The sequence below is a fragment of the Chiloscyllium plagiosum genome, chromosome 1 (assembly GCF_004010195.1).
Source record: "Chiloscyllium plagiosum isolate BGI_BamShark_2017 chromosome 1, ASM401019v2, whole genome shotgun sequence".
In the NCBI taxonomy this organism is placed as follows: domain Eukaryota; kingdom Metazoa; phylum Chordata; class Chondrichthyes; order Orectolobiformes; family Hemiscylliidae; genus Chiloscyllium; species Chiloscyllium plagiosum.
Genome location: NC_057710.1, coordinates 58,696,660 through 58,717,498, shown reverse-complemented (window position 1 = coordinate 58,717,498; position 20,839 = coordinate 58,696,660). Strand labels below are relative to the sequence as shown.

The 20,839-nt window shown below is 40.6% G+C and overlaps 1 protein-coding gene across 2 annotated transcripts in view; it reads left to right on the top strand.

Moving 5' to 3' along the window:
- Positions 1-20,839, top strand: part of pdzd2 (PDZ domain containing 2) — a 420,957-nt gene that overhangs the window by 242,167 nt on the left and 157,951 nt on the right. For both annotated transcript variants that reach the window (XM_043687429.1, XM_043687436.1), the window contains 2 exons: positions 13,931-14,042; positions 16,790-16,938. In XM_043687429.1, coding sequence (XP_043543364.1) covers positions 13,931-14,042; positions 16,790-16,938 — 261 coding nt within the window. The remainder of the gene's footprint in view (positions 1-13,930; positions 14,043-16,789; positions 16,939-20,839) is intronic.

Sequence of the window (20,839 nt, the reverse complement as noted above, 5' to 3'; positions counted from 1 at the left end):
AAAGTCTTTTCCCTGGGGTTGGGGAGTCCAGAACTAGAGGGCATAGGTTTAGGGTGAGAGGGGAAAGATATAAAAGAAACCTAAGGGGCACCTTTTCCACGCAGAGGGTGGTACGTGTATGGAATAAGCTGCCAAAGAATGTGGTGGAGGCTGATACAATTGCAACATTTAAGAGGCATTTGGATGGACATATGAATAGGAAGGGTTTGGAGGGATATGGGCCGGGTGCTGGCAGGTGGGACTAGATTGGGTTGGGATATCTGGTCAGCATGGACGGGTTGGACCGGAGGGTCTGTTTCCATGCTGTACTTCTCTCTGACTCTATGATTTCTTTAGGGAGTCAATGATTGCAGGGGCATACTTTCATTAGGGCAGGCATTTCAGCTCCCGCACTTACCTTTAGTAACTCACGCTGGAATTACTAGTTCTTCAACTCAACCATGTTTACAAGTTTCTCAATCTTCTGTAACATTCTACTTTTAGCTAAACTGCAGAAACAGATGTTGAGAAACCTAACAAATATTTCAGGCATGGAAAGACTGGAATGTATGTTGTGAATGTTGAATCCAAGATGTGTGTCTCAAAATACTGCTGTAGGATTGTTCCACTGTGGGATTTTCTTACAGTGCCTTTCAGTTTTGAAGAAGAGTCATATCGGACTCAAAACATTAACTCTGTTTATCTTTTCACAAGTGCAACCAGATTTGTTGAGTTTTCCTAACACCTTCTGTTTTTATTTCAGACTTCAATCATCACTGCCTTTTTTGGAAAGGAATTCCAAACGCTCTCAACCTTCTTTGAGAAAAACATTTTCCTCATCTTTATCTTTAATGGGCGAGCCCTTATTTATGACTCTTAGTCCTAGATTCTCCCACAAGAGGAAATATCCTTTTGATAGCCATCCAGTCAAATCCCCACAGGATCTTATATTGTCAATTAAGTCACTTCTGACTCTTCTAAACTCCAAAAGATACAGGCTTAGCATGTCTGGTCTTCATTCACTCATTCCAAGTATTAGTCCAGTAAACCTTCTGTGAACTGCTTCCAATATATTAATATCCTTTCCTACAAATGGTGACCAGTATTGTACAGAGTACTTCAGATGCGGTCTCACCAATGGCCCTGTGTAATTCAGGCAGAGCCTGTCTACTCTTGCATTCAATTCTCCTCACAGTAGGCTATAACATTCTGTTCTCATTCCTGATTACTAGCTGCACCTGCATACTAACCTTCTAGGACACTCAGATCTCTCTATCTAAGAGCTCTACAACTCTCATCATTTGGCTGAAATGTTTTAGAGTCATAGAGATGTACAGCACAGAAACAGACCCTTTGGTCCAACCTGTCCATGCTGACCAGATGTCCTAACCTAATCCAGACACATTTGCCAGCACTTGGTCCATATCCTTCTCAACTCTTCCTATTCATATACCCATTCAAATGCCTCTTAAATGTTGCAATTGTACCAGCCTCTACCACTTCCTCTGGCAGCTCATTCCATACACGCACCACCCTCTGTGTGAAAAAGTTGCCCCTTAGGTCCCTTTTATATCTTTCCCCTCTCACCCTAAACCTATGCCCTCTAGTTCTGGATTCCCCCACCCCTTAGCCTGTCATAATTATGTAAACCTCTTATAAGGTCACCCCTCAGCCTCTGACTCTCAGGGAAAATAATCACAGCCTGTTCAGCCTCTCCCTATAGCTCAAATCCTCCAACCCTGGCAACATCCTTGTAAAGGAGAAAGTGAGGACTGCAGATGCTGGAGATCAGAGCTGAAAATGTGTTGCTGGAAAAGCGCAGCAGGTCAGGCAGCATCCAAGGAGCAGGAGAATCGACGTTTCGGGCATTAGCCCTTCCTTAATCCATCCTTGCCTTTCCAAATACATGTAAATCCTGTCCCTCAGGATTCCCTCCAACAACTCCTCTGTAATTATGGGTGGCACAGTGGCTCAGTGTTAGCACTGCTGCCTCACAGCGCCAGGGACTCGGGTTCGATTCCAGTCTCGGACAACTGTCTGTGTGGAGTTTGCACATTCTTTCCTTGTATGCTTGGGTTTCCTCTGGGTGCTCCAGTTTCCTCCCACAATCCAAATCCAAAGGTCCACAGGTTAGGTGAATTGGCCATGCTACATTGCCCATAGTAATCAGGTTTGGTGCATTAGTCAGGGTTAAAATGTAGTGTAATGGGGTAGGTGGAATCGCTGCCAGAGGAAGTGGTGGAGGCTGGTACAATTGCAACATTTAAGAGGCATTTGGATGGTTATATGAATAGGAAGGTTTTGGAGGGATATGGGCTGGGTGCTGCCAGGTGGGACTAGATTGGGTTGGGATATCTGATCGGCATGGACAGGTTAGACCAAAGGGTCTGTTTCCATGCTGTACATCTCTATGACTCTAGGTGAATGGGTCACTCTTCAGAGGGTCGATGCAGACTAGTTGGACCGAAGGGCCTGTTTCCACACTGTAGGGATTCTATGATTCTGTGAACTTGCCCACCACTGATGTCAGGCTCACTGATCTATAATTTCCTGGCTTTTCCTTACCACCTTTCTTAAATAATGGCCCAACATTAGCCAACCTCCAGTCTTCTGGCACCTCACCTGTGACTACTGATGATATAAATATCCCAACAACAATATCCCTGCAATTACTTCCCGAGCTTTCCACAGAGTTCTAGAGTGCACCTGATCAGCTGTTGGGGAGTTATTCACTTTTATGCGTTTCAAGACACCCAGCACCACCTCCTCTGTAATATGGACACTTTTTTAAGATATCCTCACATTCTATATCTTCCATGCCCTTCTCCACGGCAAACACTGATGCAAAATACTCGTTTAGTATCTCTCACATCTCCTGCGGCTCCACACATAGGCTGCCTTGATGATCTTTGAGGGGCCCTATTCTATCCCTAGTTACCTTCTTATTTGTATTTATAAAATCCCTTTGGATTTTCCTTAACCCTATTTGCCAAAACTAACTCATGTCCCCTTTTTGCCCTTCTGATTTCCCTCTTTAAGTATACTACTACTGCCTTAATGCTCTTCTTAAGATTCACTTGAACACTGCTGTCTATAACTAACATATGCTTCCTTCTTTTTCTTAACCAAAATCTTAATTTCTCTAGTCATCTTGCATTCCCTGCACATACCAGCCTTGCCTTTCACCCTAACAGGAATACAACGTCTCTGGACTCTCATTTTTGAAGGCTTCCCATTTTCAGTCATCCTTTACCTGCGAACATCTGCCTCCAATCAGCTTTTGAAAGTTCTGACCTAATGCTGTCAAAAGTAGCCTTCCTCCAATTTAGTTGAATTTAGAATTTAACTTTTAGATCCTGTCTATCCTATTCTATCACTATTTTAAAACTAATAGAATTATGGTCACTGGCCCCAAAGTGCTCCCCCACTGACACCTCAGTCACCTGCCCTCCTTATTTCCTAAGAGTAGGTCAGGTTTTGCACCTTCTTTTCATTTTCCCACGTTGTATTCCATTTTCTAGATCTTTGCTCAGTTGCCTAACCAATCTATCTCTTCATGGGCTCCTTAAGCCCTCTTCACAACTCGCTTTCCTACCTATCTTTATGTCATCAGCTAATTTAGATTCTCATTTAAATTCTGATGACTTATAGATGTGTCATTTGAAATTTCTTTTGGTTAATTATTCTTGCATAGAATTAGTGTACTGTACATGTGTATGTTGTTCCATCCTTTGCTTTGCCTCTGTCAGCATTCACTTTATTGTCAGATGTTGCACTGTGCTCTGAAGAATTGTTGCATGACAAGCACTTGAGCAAAGCAAATTTTTAAAACAAAGTTATCAGCCATAATCATTTCCTTAGTTTTTCCTACTCTGCTGTCAAGTTGTCTTCATTGAAGTTACCTCTTCTGTCCTGAAAATTCTTTATCCAAAAGATGTAACATACCAATAATTTTCAAATCATTGATCTAGAAAATGATGGGTTTCTATTGCGTCTTTTATGTAGCAGTTTGGATTTTCTTCAAGTGGACACATTCCTTAGATCTTCCAAGTGAAGATTCATCATTGTATTTCTTTTGTAAAAAGGAAATAGGAATCAAATCTTTTTGTTTTTATTTCGAGGATAAATTTTCTTTTGATTACAGATCACTACTGCTCTGTAGCATCCTTGGAATCTTTGAAATTAATAGGCAGAAAACGAAGATAATAGATGGTGTGCTGGTTACTGGCAACACAAACATAGACAATCCTTGACAACTTCAGATGGCCTATCACAGGATTATTTGTCAGTATTGTATTGATTGTCAACTTTGTCTTGCCTCTTTGGTGAAGAATATTGTCAAAGGTTAGTATTGGACAAATTAGGAGCCCCATTCAGAATTTCCAGTTAGGACTGGCCAGTGGATTGATAAGGTATGGTATGGAAATCCTGTTTAAATTAACCTCTTTCAACAAGAGCAGCAGAAAAGGTTTTTCATTGAGTTTTCTTGAAGCATTTAAGGATTAGATTTAAGCCTTTGAAGACTAATCCCAATGTAATGCATGAGTCCAAAGTATTTATTTAAGTATCAGTAAAAAAAATTATCAAACTTTTTCATCTTGCACTCATTAGTTTCATTTCTCAGGACAGTGCTTTGATCAAGCAGTCAACCTGCCCAATAGAAAATGTAAATAAAGCTTAGCAGTTAACTGTTAGTCATCATTGATTGGGTCATTTCCCATGCTAATGCATCTACCAATCAGAATCCACTCACTAATCAATCAGTACTTTCTTGTTAAGCAGTTGATTTTCCTTTGTATTATTATTTCTTGCAAGTTGTCCTGATAAGTGCAATATGAAAAACTTTACAACGTGCCCTTCAAGCCTGTTCTACCATTCAGTATGATCATGGCTAATCCTTTATTTCAAGGCCACATTCATACTTTCTCCTTGTACTCCTTGTTGTCTTTAAAATTTAAAAGTTTATATATTTCTTTCCTGAATATATCTGGAGACGTGGCCTATACAGCTATTCCACAGGTTCACAATCCTTTGTGTAATGAAATGTTTACTCATCTCAGTCCAAATGACCTACTCCATATCCTCAGACTCTGTCCCCTGGCTCTATACTTTTCAACCAGAGAAATATGCTCCCTGCATCTAGTCTGTCTAGAAATTATCAATTGTTTTACAGATAAAGCATTTTAAAAAATAAGTTGCTTGACTCTGCTTGTCCCTGTGAGGGTTTCTTGCTCCACTGTGCTAACAATTACTATTAGTTTCTAGTGTCTGTCCTAATTGCTGGGCAGTTTCTCGTCTGTTTTTGTGGTTTTATATCTTAAAAGTTGAATGGATTCTGTTGATTTTCTGTGATAAAGTTGATCTTCTCCTCTTAGAATTGATCTGTGTTGTTCCTGGTCTATGATTACATTCATCACCTGTATGGCTTCAACTACAGTCAAATGTTATTTAGACTGTGGTAAATCTGACCAAAGACTAAATAGAAGTTCCAACAATGATTATGTCTCATATGGACTTTAAATCATCATAGTCACATTTTTCCATGAATCTGCAGAGATAACGTTTAGTATCATCCATGGATTCCTCTGGGTACATTAAACCTTCTGTTAAAGCTTGTTGTTTCAAGAATTTTATTTGTTTTAGGGCCAAAGTAATTATCAAAGTTTTTTGGTGCTTCTTAACAAATATTTGTGGCTTCTTTTACACCTTGGAAAGTGATTACATCATCAACTATAGTCATCAGCTATTGTATACAGAGGTGTATTAATTTGTTCAGCTTCTTGCATAAAAAACTTTAAATTTGCAGCATTGCAATGCTGTACTTGAGGGTTTTTCCACATTTCTGAAGTCAAAATGGAAGTTTCCTGCATTCCATGAGTAAAATCGAAGTTTTGTATCTTTCTTCCACCATCTCTGGGTGATTTCCACCAATTGTACCCTTAATAAATTATTCCTATTTCTATAAATACTTTTCTTAGTAAATCCCACTCCCTGAGGCTTTAACAAACAATTTCTGTTCTAATCAGAGTTTGTTATTGCCTCATACCTTTGCAGTTTTATAAGATGAATCCCATTTCTTTGGCAATTTTACAGGGTGATTCAATGATCTGTGACTCTAAATCATAGTCCTGTTGCTGTCACATTTATATTTGCTGCCATGTCCTGCTGACTATGGTTTTAACTAAATGCTTTCTATCTTTACCACAGTTTAAGTAATGTGGTTCCAGCCTCAATAGTCTCCTAGCTTCCTTCTTGCATTAGTCCTTGTCTGCTTGGGTTTCTAAAATGTCCCATTATGGCTTTAATTTGGCTTCTTGATGTTCCTAGGTCTACCACTTTATTTTTAAATTGCTTTTGTGACCTTTGTTTTCCCTTACTCTATGCCTCAAGCTGCCCACTTGCTATGGTGGTGATGCTTGATATGACCTGCAAGTACATGTATTTCCTTCAACCTATAAAACTGCATTGTTTTTCAAATGTTTTCAATTACCAAGGAATTCGACATCATTCACAGAACGTCCAATGTCAGTTTGCTCTTCAGCTAAATCTCGACTCAGGAGCACCCCAACAGACCATTTGCATTAAATGCAACATGTAACTGCCTTGGAGTGAAGAATGCTCCAGCTTCAGGGAGTTCCAAACATTCTGCTGTTGTTGCATATCCCATACTAGGTCTGAATGTTTTTTTTACCATTTACTGTAGACTCTGACTTTTAAAGCTTGTCACAAGGGTGGCACAGTGGCTCAGTGGTTAGTACTGCTGCCTCACTGCACCAGGGACTCGGGTTCGATTCCAGCCTTGGATGACCGTCTGTGGCGTTTGTACATTCTCCCCATGTCCACGTGGGTTTCTTCCAGTGCTCCGGTTTCCTCCCCGGTCCAAAAGTTGTGTAGGTGAGATGAACTGGCCATGCTAAGTTGCCTGTAGTGTTCAAGGATATGTAGGCTGGGTGTGTTAGTCAGGGGAAATGTAGAGTTATAGAGTAGGGGAATGGATCTGGGTGGGATATGCTTCAGAGGGCCAGTGTGGAGTTGGGCCAAATGGCTTGTTTCCACACTGTAGGGGCTCTATGATAAGGATGTCTTCTATAGGTTTAGGAAAGCTGTTTCTGAAGATATTTTCAGATCTCTACCTATTTCAGCATTATAGAAGGGAGCTACAAGGAATCCACATTGCTGACCATCAAATTGCATGAGCTCCCCATACCTATAAGGCCCAATGAGCTGCTAGTGGGAGGGTGCTTCACATTGTGAGGAGGTGCCTGAGTAATGGCTGAAAAATCGAATTAATCTCAGAAAATGGCAGATAATAGAGACCTGAATTGTGTCGTTCGCCTGCCCGCCTCCATTGAGTTTTGAGACGGTTTTCTATTAGTTTTCTACCTCCAAAGTTACCTTCAACTATTTGGGAAGATACTGGCCAATGAGTACTTTGATCAGAATCCCACATACATATCACATTCTTTAACTTTTTTCTCTCTCTAGTAACACTTTTCTCTTGAAAAATTTATGTTATCCATTTTAATGATCCTCACTGCCAACTTATTCCTGTTCTGTTTCCATAAAAATGTTTTGGCTGACTTCCATTTTAATTCCTTACTTTTCGGTTGTATCTCCTGGCGCCTGAACTCTTTGTTGTAATGAGCAATTTGCCTGGAATTTCCTTCAGTTGCCACGTTGTGTCTTTATGCTGTCATCATGACTGCAAAACTGGGTCTGGTGCAATTGGATATGTCATCTTCAGTTGTCTGATATTTCTGATGAAGAAGGGTAAACTTAATTCTGTGAGATTGCAAATTTACCACATTTATATAATATCCCATGATGCTACATGCTGCTGTGCATTTTGGACTAAAGATTGCCAGACCAAAAACGGCTGTCTGCTGCACAACTGTTGTTATGCAATGCTTTTTGAGTTAAAACTATCCTTGGGTTTAGCCTTGTTCTCAAAACAGTGAAGCTCTTGAATTGGCTTTTATATTGCACTGTTTTTGTGCTTGTGGTACCACTCCTGATATATCCTCAAGTTTTTTAAAAATAACTATAAACTTGCCAGAATTATTGAAGGGCGACGGGTCTTAGTGTAAAAGGAGGTCAATACTAAGATTTGGTATACTCACAAACGAGGAGCAAGCCCTTTAAGGCTGCTGTGCCATTCATTAAGGTCATGGATGATCCTAACCTCAAATCCACATTCCCACTTACCTCTGATAACCTATTATCTCTTTGTTTTACAAGCAAGACCATTGGTGAAGACATGTTATAGTCAAATAGTTTACTTTTTGCCCTTAATGGGATTTTTTAGCTGTTCACTTCAGTTAATAGAACTTCAAGAAAATTAATATTGTCTACATGAACCCAAATTAACATCACCCTTTGTTTATGATACAATTACATTATTTTCACTAATCAAAAGAAGCCACTGTTTAAAAGGCAGAAACTTTCATGTCAGAGAATTTTCCATTACAGAATGTGATAGGACAGAAAATCATTACAATCTTTCATTGCGAATTATGAAACTTGCTGTTTGTACACTGATAAATGGAGTAATCATTTGGTTGAATATACATTCTAAAAAGTAAAGCCAATACATGGTATTCTAATCACAACAGAAGTTGTACAATATAAATAATCCATGTTTAACACTTTGCCCCCTACAATAATATAAGCTGAAAGTCTGGTACAGAATATCTTAGAAGTTATAGAATATTAGAATGGCTTCCTGTGCTGTAACCATTCAGCCTATTTGTAATCTGCCATAGTGCTGACTTGGTTCCAATTATACGATTGAAATCTGCCTCTGCCATGCTCTCAGACAGTGAATTCCAAATCATAACCACTTAGTGTGTGAAAAATGTTTTTCAACATGTCACCATTGCTTGTTTAGAGAGACACCTTAAATTGGTGTCCTCCTGTCTTCAACCCTTTTGCCAAGGGGCACAATTTCTCACTAACAAATTTGTCTCGACCCTTAAGGATTTTAAAACCTCAAATATTCTCTGAATCTTGCCTTCTTCAAGAAGAACAGTATCTGCCTTTCCAATCTATCCACATAACTGAAGTTCTTCATTGATGGAACTATTCTCTTAAATCTTTTCTGCAACTTCTCCAGCATCGTCACATCTTTCTGAAAGTACTCCGCTCAAGGCTGAATCAGTATTTTTTGCAGCTTTATTATCTTGTTCGTGCTTTTGTTCCCATATAAAACTCAAGAACCAGTATGTTTTGATCACTTTTCTCAACCACCTGCCACCTTCAATGATTTTCACACATACATGTGTAAGTCATTCTGCTATAACGCACATTTCGTCAGCGCAAATTGGCTATAACGCAATTGACAAATTGTGGACACTGTTTGGATAATGCAAACTTTCAACTGAATGGGTATAGCAGTTTTCTATAGCAATCTTCTACAGCATGATTTTCTGTAGTGGTTTTCCATAACACCATTTTCTATAGCATGAGGTTGCAGAGGAACACAACTGTCGCGCTAGAGCAGAACAATCTGTACATGGGAGTTTCAGTTCCTGTGCATTCCTTTTACAACTGTACACTTTATTTTCTATTGCCTCTCATCGTTTTTCTATTAAAATTAATCCCTTTAGATTTCTCTGTATTAAATTTTATTTGCCACTTAACTGTCCATTCTACCAACCTGTCTGTCTTCTTGAAGTTTATGACTATTTCCAAGTATGTGTTATCTGCAAATTTTGAAATTGTGCCCTGCAGACCCAAAGCTGGGTCATTAATATTAAAATAGCAGTCCTAACACCCACACTGGCGAACCCTAATGTGTACTCTCTTCCAGATCAAAAACATAAGTTCACTTCTATTTTCTGTTTCTTGTCATTCAGCTATTTTTCCATCTATGTTGCCACTGCCCATTTTACTCCATGAGGAATAACTTTAAGTTAGTCTAATAAGCTTGTTATCCGATACTGAATCAACCTCTCCTTAACAATTTTTTTGAAGCATCTGTTAAGCATCTTTTGAATTATCTTTCCTAAAAGCTTTCCTACCATTAAGATTAAACTGACTGATCTGTAGTTACTAGGTTAATGTTGCACCTATTTTTAACAAAGTTGTAATATTTGCAATTCTCCAGTCCTCGGTGTCTAAGGTAGTTTGGAAAGTTATGGTAGTACCTTCACAACTTCCACTGTTGTTTCTGTCAGTGTCATTGGGTGCATCTCATCTGGTCTGGTGATTTGTTAACTTCAAGATTAGTGAGAGTTTCAAATACATCCTCTTTCCAATTTTTTAGTCCATCACTATGATGTGGCAGCATCTATTTTCTTGGTTTAGACAGTCACAAAGTATGCTTCAATATATCAGCCATACCCTGTTCCTCCAAACAAAGCCTTTTCTCGGTCTCTACTCAGCTGTACTCCTCTTTTTAACCAGCCTTTTGTTATTCATATGCTTGTAGGAGATTTCTGGATTCTCTTTTATGTTACCTGCTAGAATCTTCTCATACTTAGCCTTGCTAAAACCAGTGCAGTTTTGGTCTCCTTATCTGAGGAGGATGTTCTGGCTCTGGAGGGAGTGGTACAAAAGTTTCCCAAACTGATTCCTGTGATGATAGGTCTGATGTATGAAGAGAGACTGGATTGGTTAGGCCCATGTTCACTGGAGTTTAAAGGAATGAGGGGGGATCTCATAGAAACCTATAAAATTTTAATATGTTTAGGTACGGTTAATGCAGGAAGGATATTTCAGAAAACTGTGGAATCCAGAACCATGGGGTCACAGTTTAAGGATATGAGTTAAGCCATTTAGGACTGAAATAATGAGAAATGTCTTCACCCCAAGAGTGGTTAGCCCATAGAAGTTTCTACCACAGAAGGCAGCTGAGGCCAAAGCATGAAAGATTTCAAGAAGGGGATCCAAGATGGCAGCGATCTGAGAAGTCTGCTTTGCTGAGCTCTGCAACTCAACTCAGGCAAAGTACCACTCTCACCTCCCCATTCAAGTTATTTCTGTGAAAATTCAGCATTTAAAGAGTTATAGAACTTTTCCAATATCCTATAAAGAAATATGACAAAAGGCAAAGGTTCCAACAAGTCCCAACACACGGGACACTCACTGGAATCATCAAACACTTCCGCGGCCGTGGCTGTAGCTTCCTCCACTAGTCTATTGGCTTCACTCACCCACCAGGCCCTGGCTACGGAGTTTGCTAAACTGCAAGACATGATCAAGTCATCAGTTGAGGAGATGTTCCACAGTAGGTGGACCTGATCGCGGCCATGCTCCACAAGCACGAGGAGCAGCTGGAAGATCTTGGACGCCAAAAGGAAGAAGTTGAAAGAAGGACCACAGCTTCGGAGAGCACGATCGACTCTTCAAAGAAAAGGATTTGAGTACTGGAGAAGCAGGTCCTTACCTTACTGGAACACGCCGATGATCTCGAGAACAGAGGTAGGCGGGAGAATCTCCACATTATGGGGTTGTCGGAGGGAGTAGAAGGTGGCCAGCCAGCGAGCTTCTTTGAATGCGGGCTGCTGCAATTCCTTGGCCTGGAGACCACGTCGGACAAGGTGAAAATTGAGAGGGCCATCCAGTCGCTGTGCGCAGGCTCAGCTCAGACCAGCACCCTCGAATGGTCCTAGTGTGGCTCCACAGTTACAGTGACAAATTTAAAGTTATGGAAGCCTCCAGAATAAAGGGAAAGGATCCACAGGTCCTACATTATGAAGGATCCAAGACTTTTTTCAGGACTTCTCTGCAGCTGTTATTCATAAAAGGAAGCCCTTTGATAGCCAAAAGAAGGCTAAGAGACCTTGGTATCCAATATTCCCTGAGGTTTCTGGCAGTGCTTTGTTTCACTTATGATGGGGTCTGTGCACTCATTCGACTCTTCAGATAAAGTGAAACATTTTTTGGACTCTTTAAAATAGATCAGATAACTTAAAGGATGTGGACAATAATGTTTCTTTTTCATTTTCTCTCTTACCTTTTCTTAAAGAAAACATTGCTGACTTTTTGTCTGATATTAATGGATGTTAATGTATATTTGGGGATGGGTAGAGTGTCTACTTTTAATTTCCTTGTTAAAATTTTTTTCTTCTCTCCTTATTTTGGCCTGAGCCTGGGCTGCGGCTCAAGCTGGAAGGAGTTGTGAAGGTGTTTTTGAGAGATGTAAGTGCCCCCTGTGGGCAGGGGTAGAGCCCCTCACTAAGTGCCTTGTATTTGGTTGAGACTGTTGTTTTTATATGTAATTATTAGTAGGTTAGTTGTACTAGTTTTAGTTTATGCTCTTTGTGATTTTTATAAATTACTTGAAGGTTGGTGGAGTGGTAGATAGTGTGGAGGTCTATTGTAGGTAGCAACAGGACATTGATAAGATGCAGAATTCGTCTGAGAAGTGGCAATGGAGTTCAACCTGGAAAAGTGAGAAGTGATTTATTTTGGAAGGTTGAATTTGAATGCAGAATACACTGTTAAAGGCAGGATTCTTGACAGTGTGGAGGAACAGAAGGATCTTGGGGTCCATGTCCATAGATCCCTCAAAGTTGCCACCGAAGTTGATAGGGTTGTTAAGAAGGCATATGGTGTATTGGCCATTATTAGCAGGGGGATTGAGTTTAAGAGCCATGAGGTTATGCTGCAGCTCTATAGAGCTCTGGTTAGACCGTACTCGGGATATTGTGTTCAGTTCTGGTCGTCTCATTATCGGAAGGATGTGGAAGCTTTAGAGAGAGTGCGGAGGAGATTTACCAGGATGCTGCCTGGAACGGAGGGTATGTCTTATGAAGAAAGGTTGGGGGAGCTAGGTCATTTCTCATTGGAGTGAAGAAGGGTAAGAGATCACTTGATGGAGGTGTACAAGATGCTGAGAGGCATAGACAGAATGCATAGTCAGAGACTTTTTTCCATGGTGGAAATGGCTATCTCAAGAAGGCATAATTTTAAGGTTGATAGGAGAAAGGTTTAGGGGAGATGTCAGAGGTCGGTTCTTTACACAGAGAGTGGTGGATGTGTGGAATGCACTGCCAGCGGTGGTATTAGAGTCAGATACATTAGGGACATTTAAGCCACTCTTGGATAGGCACATGGATGATAGTAAATTGAAGGGTTTATAGGTTAGTTTGATCTCAGAATAGGATAAAAGGTCAGCACAACATTGAGGGCCAAAGGGCCTGTACTGTGTTGTATTGTTTTATGTTCTATGTTCCATAAAATGAGAATGAGCAAATGCACAATGCTTAAAATTGAAGTGAAATCAAAATTTTCATCTAGGGTGACAGCTACAAAATATTATTTTATTGTGGAATGACATCTCATCTCTCATGTGTTCTGTAAAGAAATTATTAAAGTTGACATGCTGTCTAGTCTAATGAAGTTCCACTCTCTGCAGTATTTTACTATGGCTATTATGAGCAACGTATAGTCTCTTCTTGAATATTTCTTAACAAACTATGTGTGATAATGTTCTTTAATATAAAGTAAATTAATCAAAGTAAAGGGGTATAAACTCAATAAAAATGAAAGACATGATTATGATCGCGATTAGCAGCCATTAGGTACCAACTGTAGTTCTAAGTCAGAAGGTTGTGTGTTCAATTACCATTTCAAGTACCAGTTGAAAAATCAAGGATAAACCTCCAGTTTAATACAGAGGTAGTGCTGCAATGCTTGAGGTGTTGTTTTACAGGAGAGACTTTAAACTGATGCATCACCCTCCCACTTATGCAATCATGAAGAGAGTGGGAGCTCTTCCTTGGTATCCTGGTCAATATTCATTCCTTAATTAAATTGCAAGTTTACATTATCCTGTGGGAACACATTGTGCATAAATTGACTGATATGCTTCCACAGAGGCTGCACCTCAAAAGTATTTCATTGTCACGGAAGTGCTTTGATCCCTCGAGGTCATGAAAATTGCTGCATAAAAGCAAGTGGCTTTCTTTTACTTACTATTTTTGTATTTTTTGGCCTTGTACACCAGGCTTCAGAAACTGAGAAAGGCGATTACCATGAGCGTGTAGAAATGCCTCAGTTCAGTTGTCGAAGTCCAACACCAGGCGGCAGTGTAACAAAATTCAGGAGCAGATCTCAAGGTAGGCAATGTACTTACTGCCATTATCAGTGTTTTGTTAACCATGTGTTTGTTTGTTGTGGAGGAATGCACAGCAATGTAAGAAGAGGATCAATTACCTTTTCCACTCTGCTGGCATAAGTGCCACAACATTCCCTCAAATATCTCTCACTCACTTTATGTCCGCTGCTGTACCCACCTCCCGCTAAGTCTCATGGAGGAACTTATGCCTGCAGAGTCATTGACCCTCCTACTACATTGCTGTGCATTCCTTGAGATAGACACTGAAGGTTAGAATGCAGATTCAGCAAGTAATCAGGAAAACTAATAGAATATTATGATTTATTGCGAGGGGAATTGAATGCAAGGATGTTATGCTTCAGTTTTATGGGAATTGGTGAAACCACATGCAGAGTTTGGTACTGGTTGCCATATTTCTAGAAGGATGTTAATCTATTAGAAACTGTTCAGATGTTTACTAGACTATTTCTTGGAATAAGTGAATTGCCTTATGAGGAAATGCTAAACAAGCTAGGCCTGTATCCTGTGGCGTTTAGAAGAGTCAGAGGTCATTTATTTTAAACATACAATATCCTGATGGATCTTGACCAGGTCAATGCTGAAAGCATGTTTCCTTGAGAGAATGTAAAACTAGGAGTCATAGTTTAAAAACGACAGAGCGCCCAGTTAAGACAGAGATGAGGAAACTGTTTTTCCTTTCAGAGGGTTATGAGTCATTGGAATTCCCTTCTTTAAAAGACAGTGGAATCGTTAAATATTTTTAAGGCAGATGTTGATACATTCTTGATTATGAAGGGGATGAAACATTATTGGGAATACGCAGGAATGTAGAGTTGAGGTTAAAATCAGATCAGCTGTGATCTTATTGAATGGCAGAGTAGGCTCAAAGGGCTGAATGGCCTACTTTTGGTCCTTGTTCATGTGTTTAGCTGAGACTGCACTGATCCAGATGGAAACTTTGGACCAGGCTGGCAGGGTCTAATGTTATGGCCTCCTCTGCTTGTCCAGAGAAAGAGGACATAATGCCTATGGAGCACCCCATCCAGCAGGTTTTCCAGGGGCCCATCCACAAAAGTGGGGCACCAAACTGTCCTCCTCTACCTTGTCAGAGGCAAATGTCAGGAATCATACAGTGTGACCCCAGACTAATAGTGCTTGACTGGATGTGCAATGGCCTATTAAGATAGCACCAGTGTCAGGGATACCAGACAATTCTGGGACATACTTCATTGACGGGTTGTTCTGGGAATGGCACATGGTAAGGTGGGGATAGGATTAGATGAGAGGACACCTTATATTGAAAAACCCTCCAAAACAAAAGCTCTATGCAACTAGCACTGAGCCAAAAATGCGTAAGATGCAACACGTTCTAAACCACATGCAACTTATCCTTGAATAATTTCAAGTAACTTCAATTCTGAGAAAATTACATCTGGAGGTAAGAGACATGCCAAGTGTATAAAAATTTATCCAGTGTTTCTGTACGTTATAGAAAACTGGGATATTGTTGGGTATTAGAGTTACATTCCACACAACCCTCCCCCAGTATACTGCTTGACTCAATTCAATTCTTCCCCTCTCCTCTCTCAGAACATTAAACGTCCCATGGCCACCAATTATCAAAATACATGAGGATTGGAAGTTAAATTTGCTCCACATGTCCCAAATTCATCTGGAAAATTCAGTCATTGGGTGACCAATTGGAGAAATAGAACGGAGAGAAGTGGGGAGGAAGCTGCTCCTCTAATAACTGTTCATCTCCCACTTTTACTGCTGATAGGTCAACTAGCTATTAGCTGTAAATGTTGGAGAAAAGCAGCCTGTGATTGGAGGAGCAGATGGGTAACAAAGTGTTAGCAGTCATTGGGTTTCTGTAGTTTTGTAAAAGTAAGTTGCTAATGATCTTCCTTTATACAGATGTCTAATGGCTACTTTTCTGGTTTAGAACTGGCATTTAATCATATGTAAAGCATAATCTTTTGCTTGAGATGAACTTGTTTCAAATTCAGCTGCAGAACAGAAGCATTTTGTAATTGTTAAGGCTGCTACCTCACTCCATGACACTTTCATTCACATATTAATTTCATCTGGTGATTATCTGAATTACATCTGTTTGTGAATTTGTCTGAAACTGCATCTTGTGTAAAAATGTCTTGAATGTTTTTGTGTAAATGTATCATTTTCTAATTTGTAATTTTTATTTAACAATAAAACAAATACTACATGAGAAATGGCTACATTGAGTCACTTGTTCTGTTTTGTTGCATCTTCTCAAGGAATAGTACCAATTAGAATTCATGTTTGTTTTATCTTTAGATTCATTCTTCAACACTGGAATTATTCTGGGTTCCAAATGGGTTGTCTGGACTAGTGCTTCACCCTAACAGATTGGACTGACACTTGTTCATTTGTGGGACTTGGGCACTGCTGGTTGGCCAGCATTGATAGTCCATCCCTATTTGTCTGAAACTCTGACATAGCCATGCTTTATCTGCATTAATTGCACTGTTGATGTTTGCAGCTCAACGATCACATTGTAACTGAGAAACTGGGCTCATTTCTAAATCCATGCTTCTGCAAATCTTTCTTGTCAAAAAAGCATTGTATGAACTTGGGCATACAGCTCCATAAATTAATTGCCACAAAATTGTAGGGATCAACCCAAATCCCTGACATAGGCTGCTAACTAAATTTCTCTATCAAATGCATACAATTTCCTCTCTGATTCTCACTCTGCTTTTTTGACAGGCGGAGGGAGCCGCTTAGAATCTGTGGGTGAAGATGATGAGCTGATAGTGGAAAATGGTGAGGCAAGTTGTGACATGTTAGAAAAGCCAGCGCGAGGAGGCCGCAAACATTCCCTTCCTCAGCAGCTTGATGCGATCAGTATTCGACAGGTGTGTGTGCCCAGCATTTGTACTGTGTTCATCTGAGTAATCAATGTGCAGCTGGTCATATTTCTTGTAAATGGTTTTTCTCAAGACCTCCTAAATTTAAATCCATAACTGTGCCTTTGGTCAGAACAGCAAAATACCTATTATTATTCACAGAACATCGCCAAATGGTTTCTAACTGAAAAGGGTTCATGCCTTTATCAACATTATTTTATGGGCAAAACCAGAAATTGCTGGAGTAACTCAGGCCTGGCACCATCTTTGGAGAAAGTTTCAGGTCAAGTGATCCTTCTTCTGAACTAATAATAGGTAAGAAAAGGTGGTATATATGCTGAAGATGGGTTTATTTTGGGGAAGGAGCCCAGACAGTAAGAACAGCAGTTAGCTGGAAATGTGTTGCTGGAAAAGCGCAGCAGGTCAGGCAGCATCCAGGGAACAGGAGAATCGACGTTTCGGGCTTATGCCCGAAATGTTGATTCTCCTGTTCCCTGGATGCTGCCTGACCTGCTGCGCTTTTCCAGCAACACATTTCCAGCTCTGATCTCCAGCATCTGCAGACCTCACTTTCTCCTCAAAGAACAGCAGTTAGGCAGACAAAGGGATGGATATTGGAAACGAGAGTGTGGTGCTCGAAAAGCACAACAAGTTAGTCAGACAAAGGGATGGATATTGGTAAGGCAGGGAGAAAGAAAAGCTGATAATGGAGACCCATAAGTAGGTGAAAATGTGTTATCTGCGTAAGGCAGTCCATATAATGACACCCATATAATGGGTGTCAGATTAGGTAAAACTCAAGGAATAAGGTGTTCATGTTCTAAAATTATTGAACTCATTATTGAGTCCTGAAGGTCACAGAGTATCCAAGCTAAAAATGAGATGCCGTTGAGAGTATGACCTGCGCTTAGGGTTGCTGGAACACTGCAACAGGCCTGTGTCAGAAATGTTGATGTGGGAACACAGTGGTGTGTTGTAGTATCATGAAACAGGAAGCTCAGGGTAATTTTTACAGATAGAATGTAGTTCTTTAAAACAGTCACCCAGTCGGTTTTTCATTTTCCCACTGCAGAACAGTCCACATTGTGAGCATTAAACACAGTAGACTAGATTGAATAAAGTGCAGGTAAATTGTTGCTTCACCTAGAAGGTTTGTTGGGGCCTTAGATAGTGAGAAGGGAGTAGGTAAACAGGCAGGTATTACACGTTCTGTGATTACATGGGAAGGTGCTACAGAGATGTGGCAGGATGTTGGGAATGGAAGAGGAGAGAACCAAGGTGTCCTAGAGAGAATGGTCCCTATGGAATGCTGACAAGAGAGGAGACGGGAATCTGTCTGGTGGTCGCATCCTAGTGGAGATGACGAAAATGGCACTTTATCATCCTTTGGATGTGGATGCTGGTGGGATGGTAAATGAGGACCAGGGTCCCTGTTATGGGAGGGAAGAAAAAGGGGTGAGTGCTGAAGTGCAGGAAATGGGTTGGACCTGGCTGAGGGCCATGTCAACCACAGTGTGGATAATTCTCAGTTGAGGGAAAACGTGGATGTTTCTGAGATGCCTCCCCAATGCCACAGATGGCATTTTTAGAACTGATGTGACAGAGAAGGAGAAATTGGGAGAATGAAATGGAATCCTTACAGGAAGCAGGCTGTAAGGGTTATATAGTCAAGGCAACTATGGGAGTTGGTGAGTTTGTAGTGCATATTGGTGGTCAGCCTATGCCCAGAAATGGAAACAGAGATGTCGAGGAAGAGAAGGGAGAAGTCAGAAATGGACTAGATGAAGGTGACAGCAGGGTTGAAATTGGAGCCATCAGGTTTGCACTGTCTGCCTAAATAGCAATTTATTTAGTGCCATTCTTCCACCTTAGAAATAGGATTCTGGGTAATCCAAGATGGAGGATGGGAAAAATTTCTAGCTGTAAGAGCTGCTCCTTTTTTTGAGGTATTTTAGGTGCTGGAGGTGATTTCCTCGAATTCCAGGAGCAGCAATTACTGTTTTATATACTTTTGCATTGTTTTGGAACTTTGGGAAAAAAAGTCAAAACAACAGCAGTTTTAAAAGGGAGAAGAGCAGACAAAGGAAGCACATGGTGAGGACAGTGCAGGAGAAAGAGAGAGAGAGAGAGAACCTGCAGAGTTACTCTCTTTGCTGTTTTTGAATTCATGTGTCGCTGGACATTGGAGTTCATCTGGGAAAATTAACAAACAGTGAATTTCACAACTAATCTTGGAGGAACCTGTTTGGGCGAAGTTCACAGCACAGAATCCGATAAGTTAATTGTTGTTTTAAGTCTGTCCAAGAGAAAGGCTACATTAGTGAGTACAATGGGTTCTTTCTTGATTATATGTTTTTGGAGATAAGTCTCTTGATTAAACTTAAAATATAAGCCACAGCTATTAATTTAACCTGGTGCATTGTTTTGTAGAGGAATAAGACGGTGTTATTTTCTGGGTCTGTAGATTGTGAAAGAGCAAAAATGGCCTTTGCAGTGATATGTACTTCTTGTCAGATGTGGGAGTTTAAAGAGAGTTTAAGGGTTACTGCGGATTATATCTGCCATAAATGCTGTTGGATGCGAGTCTTATCAGATCGAGTGGATGGGTTGGAGAGACAGATAGAAGCGATGAGGAATTTGCAACAGCAACAGTATGTTGCAGTTATAGGAAGGGGGGAAAGTCTCAGATACAGTCACATAGATGGATTAACTCCAGGAAGGAGAAGAGAGGTGAGCACCTATGGTAGGAGTCTTTTGTGGATATACCCATTTCAAACAGGTATGCTGTTTTGCAAAATGTAGGAGGTGATGGATTCTCAAGGGAACGTAGCACAAACAGCCAAGTTTCTGGTATTGAGACTGGCTCTAATGCAACGAGGGGTACGTCGGCTTCCAAGAGATCAATTTTGTTAGGGGATTCTGTAGTCCGAGATACAGACAGACGTTTCTGTGGCCAGCAGAGAAAAAACAGAATGGTGTGTTGTTTCCCTGGTGCCAGGATCAAGGATGTCTCAGAGAGGGTGCAGAATGTTCTCACGGGAGAGAGGGGCCAGCAGGAGGTCATTGTCCACATTGGAACCAACAACATTGGAAGGGAAAAGGTTGAGACTCTGAAGGGAGATTACAGAGAGTTGGGCAGAAATTTAAAAAGGAGTTCCTCAAGAGTAGTACTATCTGGACAACTCCCGGTGCTACGAGCTAGTGAGAGCAGGAATAGGAGGATAGAGCAGATGAATGCATGGCTGAGGATCTGGTGTATGGGTGAAGGATTCACATTTTTGTATCATTGGAATATCTTTTGGGATAGAAGTGACCTGTACAAGAAGGACGGATTGCACCTAAATTGGAAGGGGACTAATATACTGGCAGGGAAATTTGCTAGAACTGCTTAGGAGGATTTAAACTTGTAAGGTGGGAGGTAGGACCCACTGAGATAATGAGGAAAGAGATCAATCTGAGACTGGTACAGTTGAGAACAGAAGTGAATCAAACAGTCAGGGCAGGCAGGGACAAGGTAGGACGAATAAATTAAACTGCATTTATTTCAATGCAAGGGGCCTAACAGGGAAGGCAGATGAACTCAGGGCATGGTTAGGAACATGGGACTGGGATATCATAGCAATTACAGAACCATAGCTCAGGGATGGGCAGGACTGGCAGCTTAATGTTCCAGGATACAAATGCTACAGGAAGGATCGAAAGAGAGGCAAAAGAGGAGGGGGAGTGGCATTTTTGATAAGGGATAGCATTACAGCTGTGCTGGGGGAGGATATTCCTGGAAATACATCCAGGGAAGTTATTTGGGTGGAACTGAGAAATAGGAAAGGGATGATCACCTTATTGGGATTGTATGATAGACCCCCTAATAGTCAGAGGGAAATTGAGAAACAAACTTGTAAGGAGATCTCAG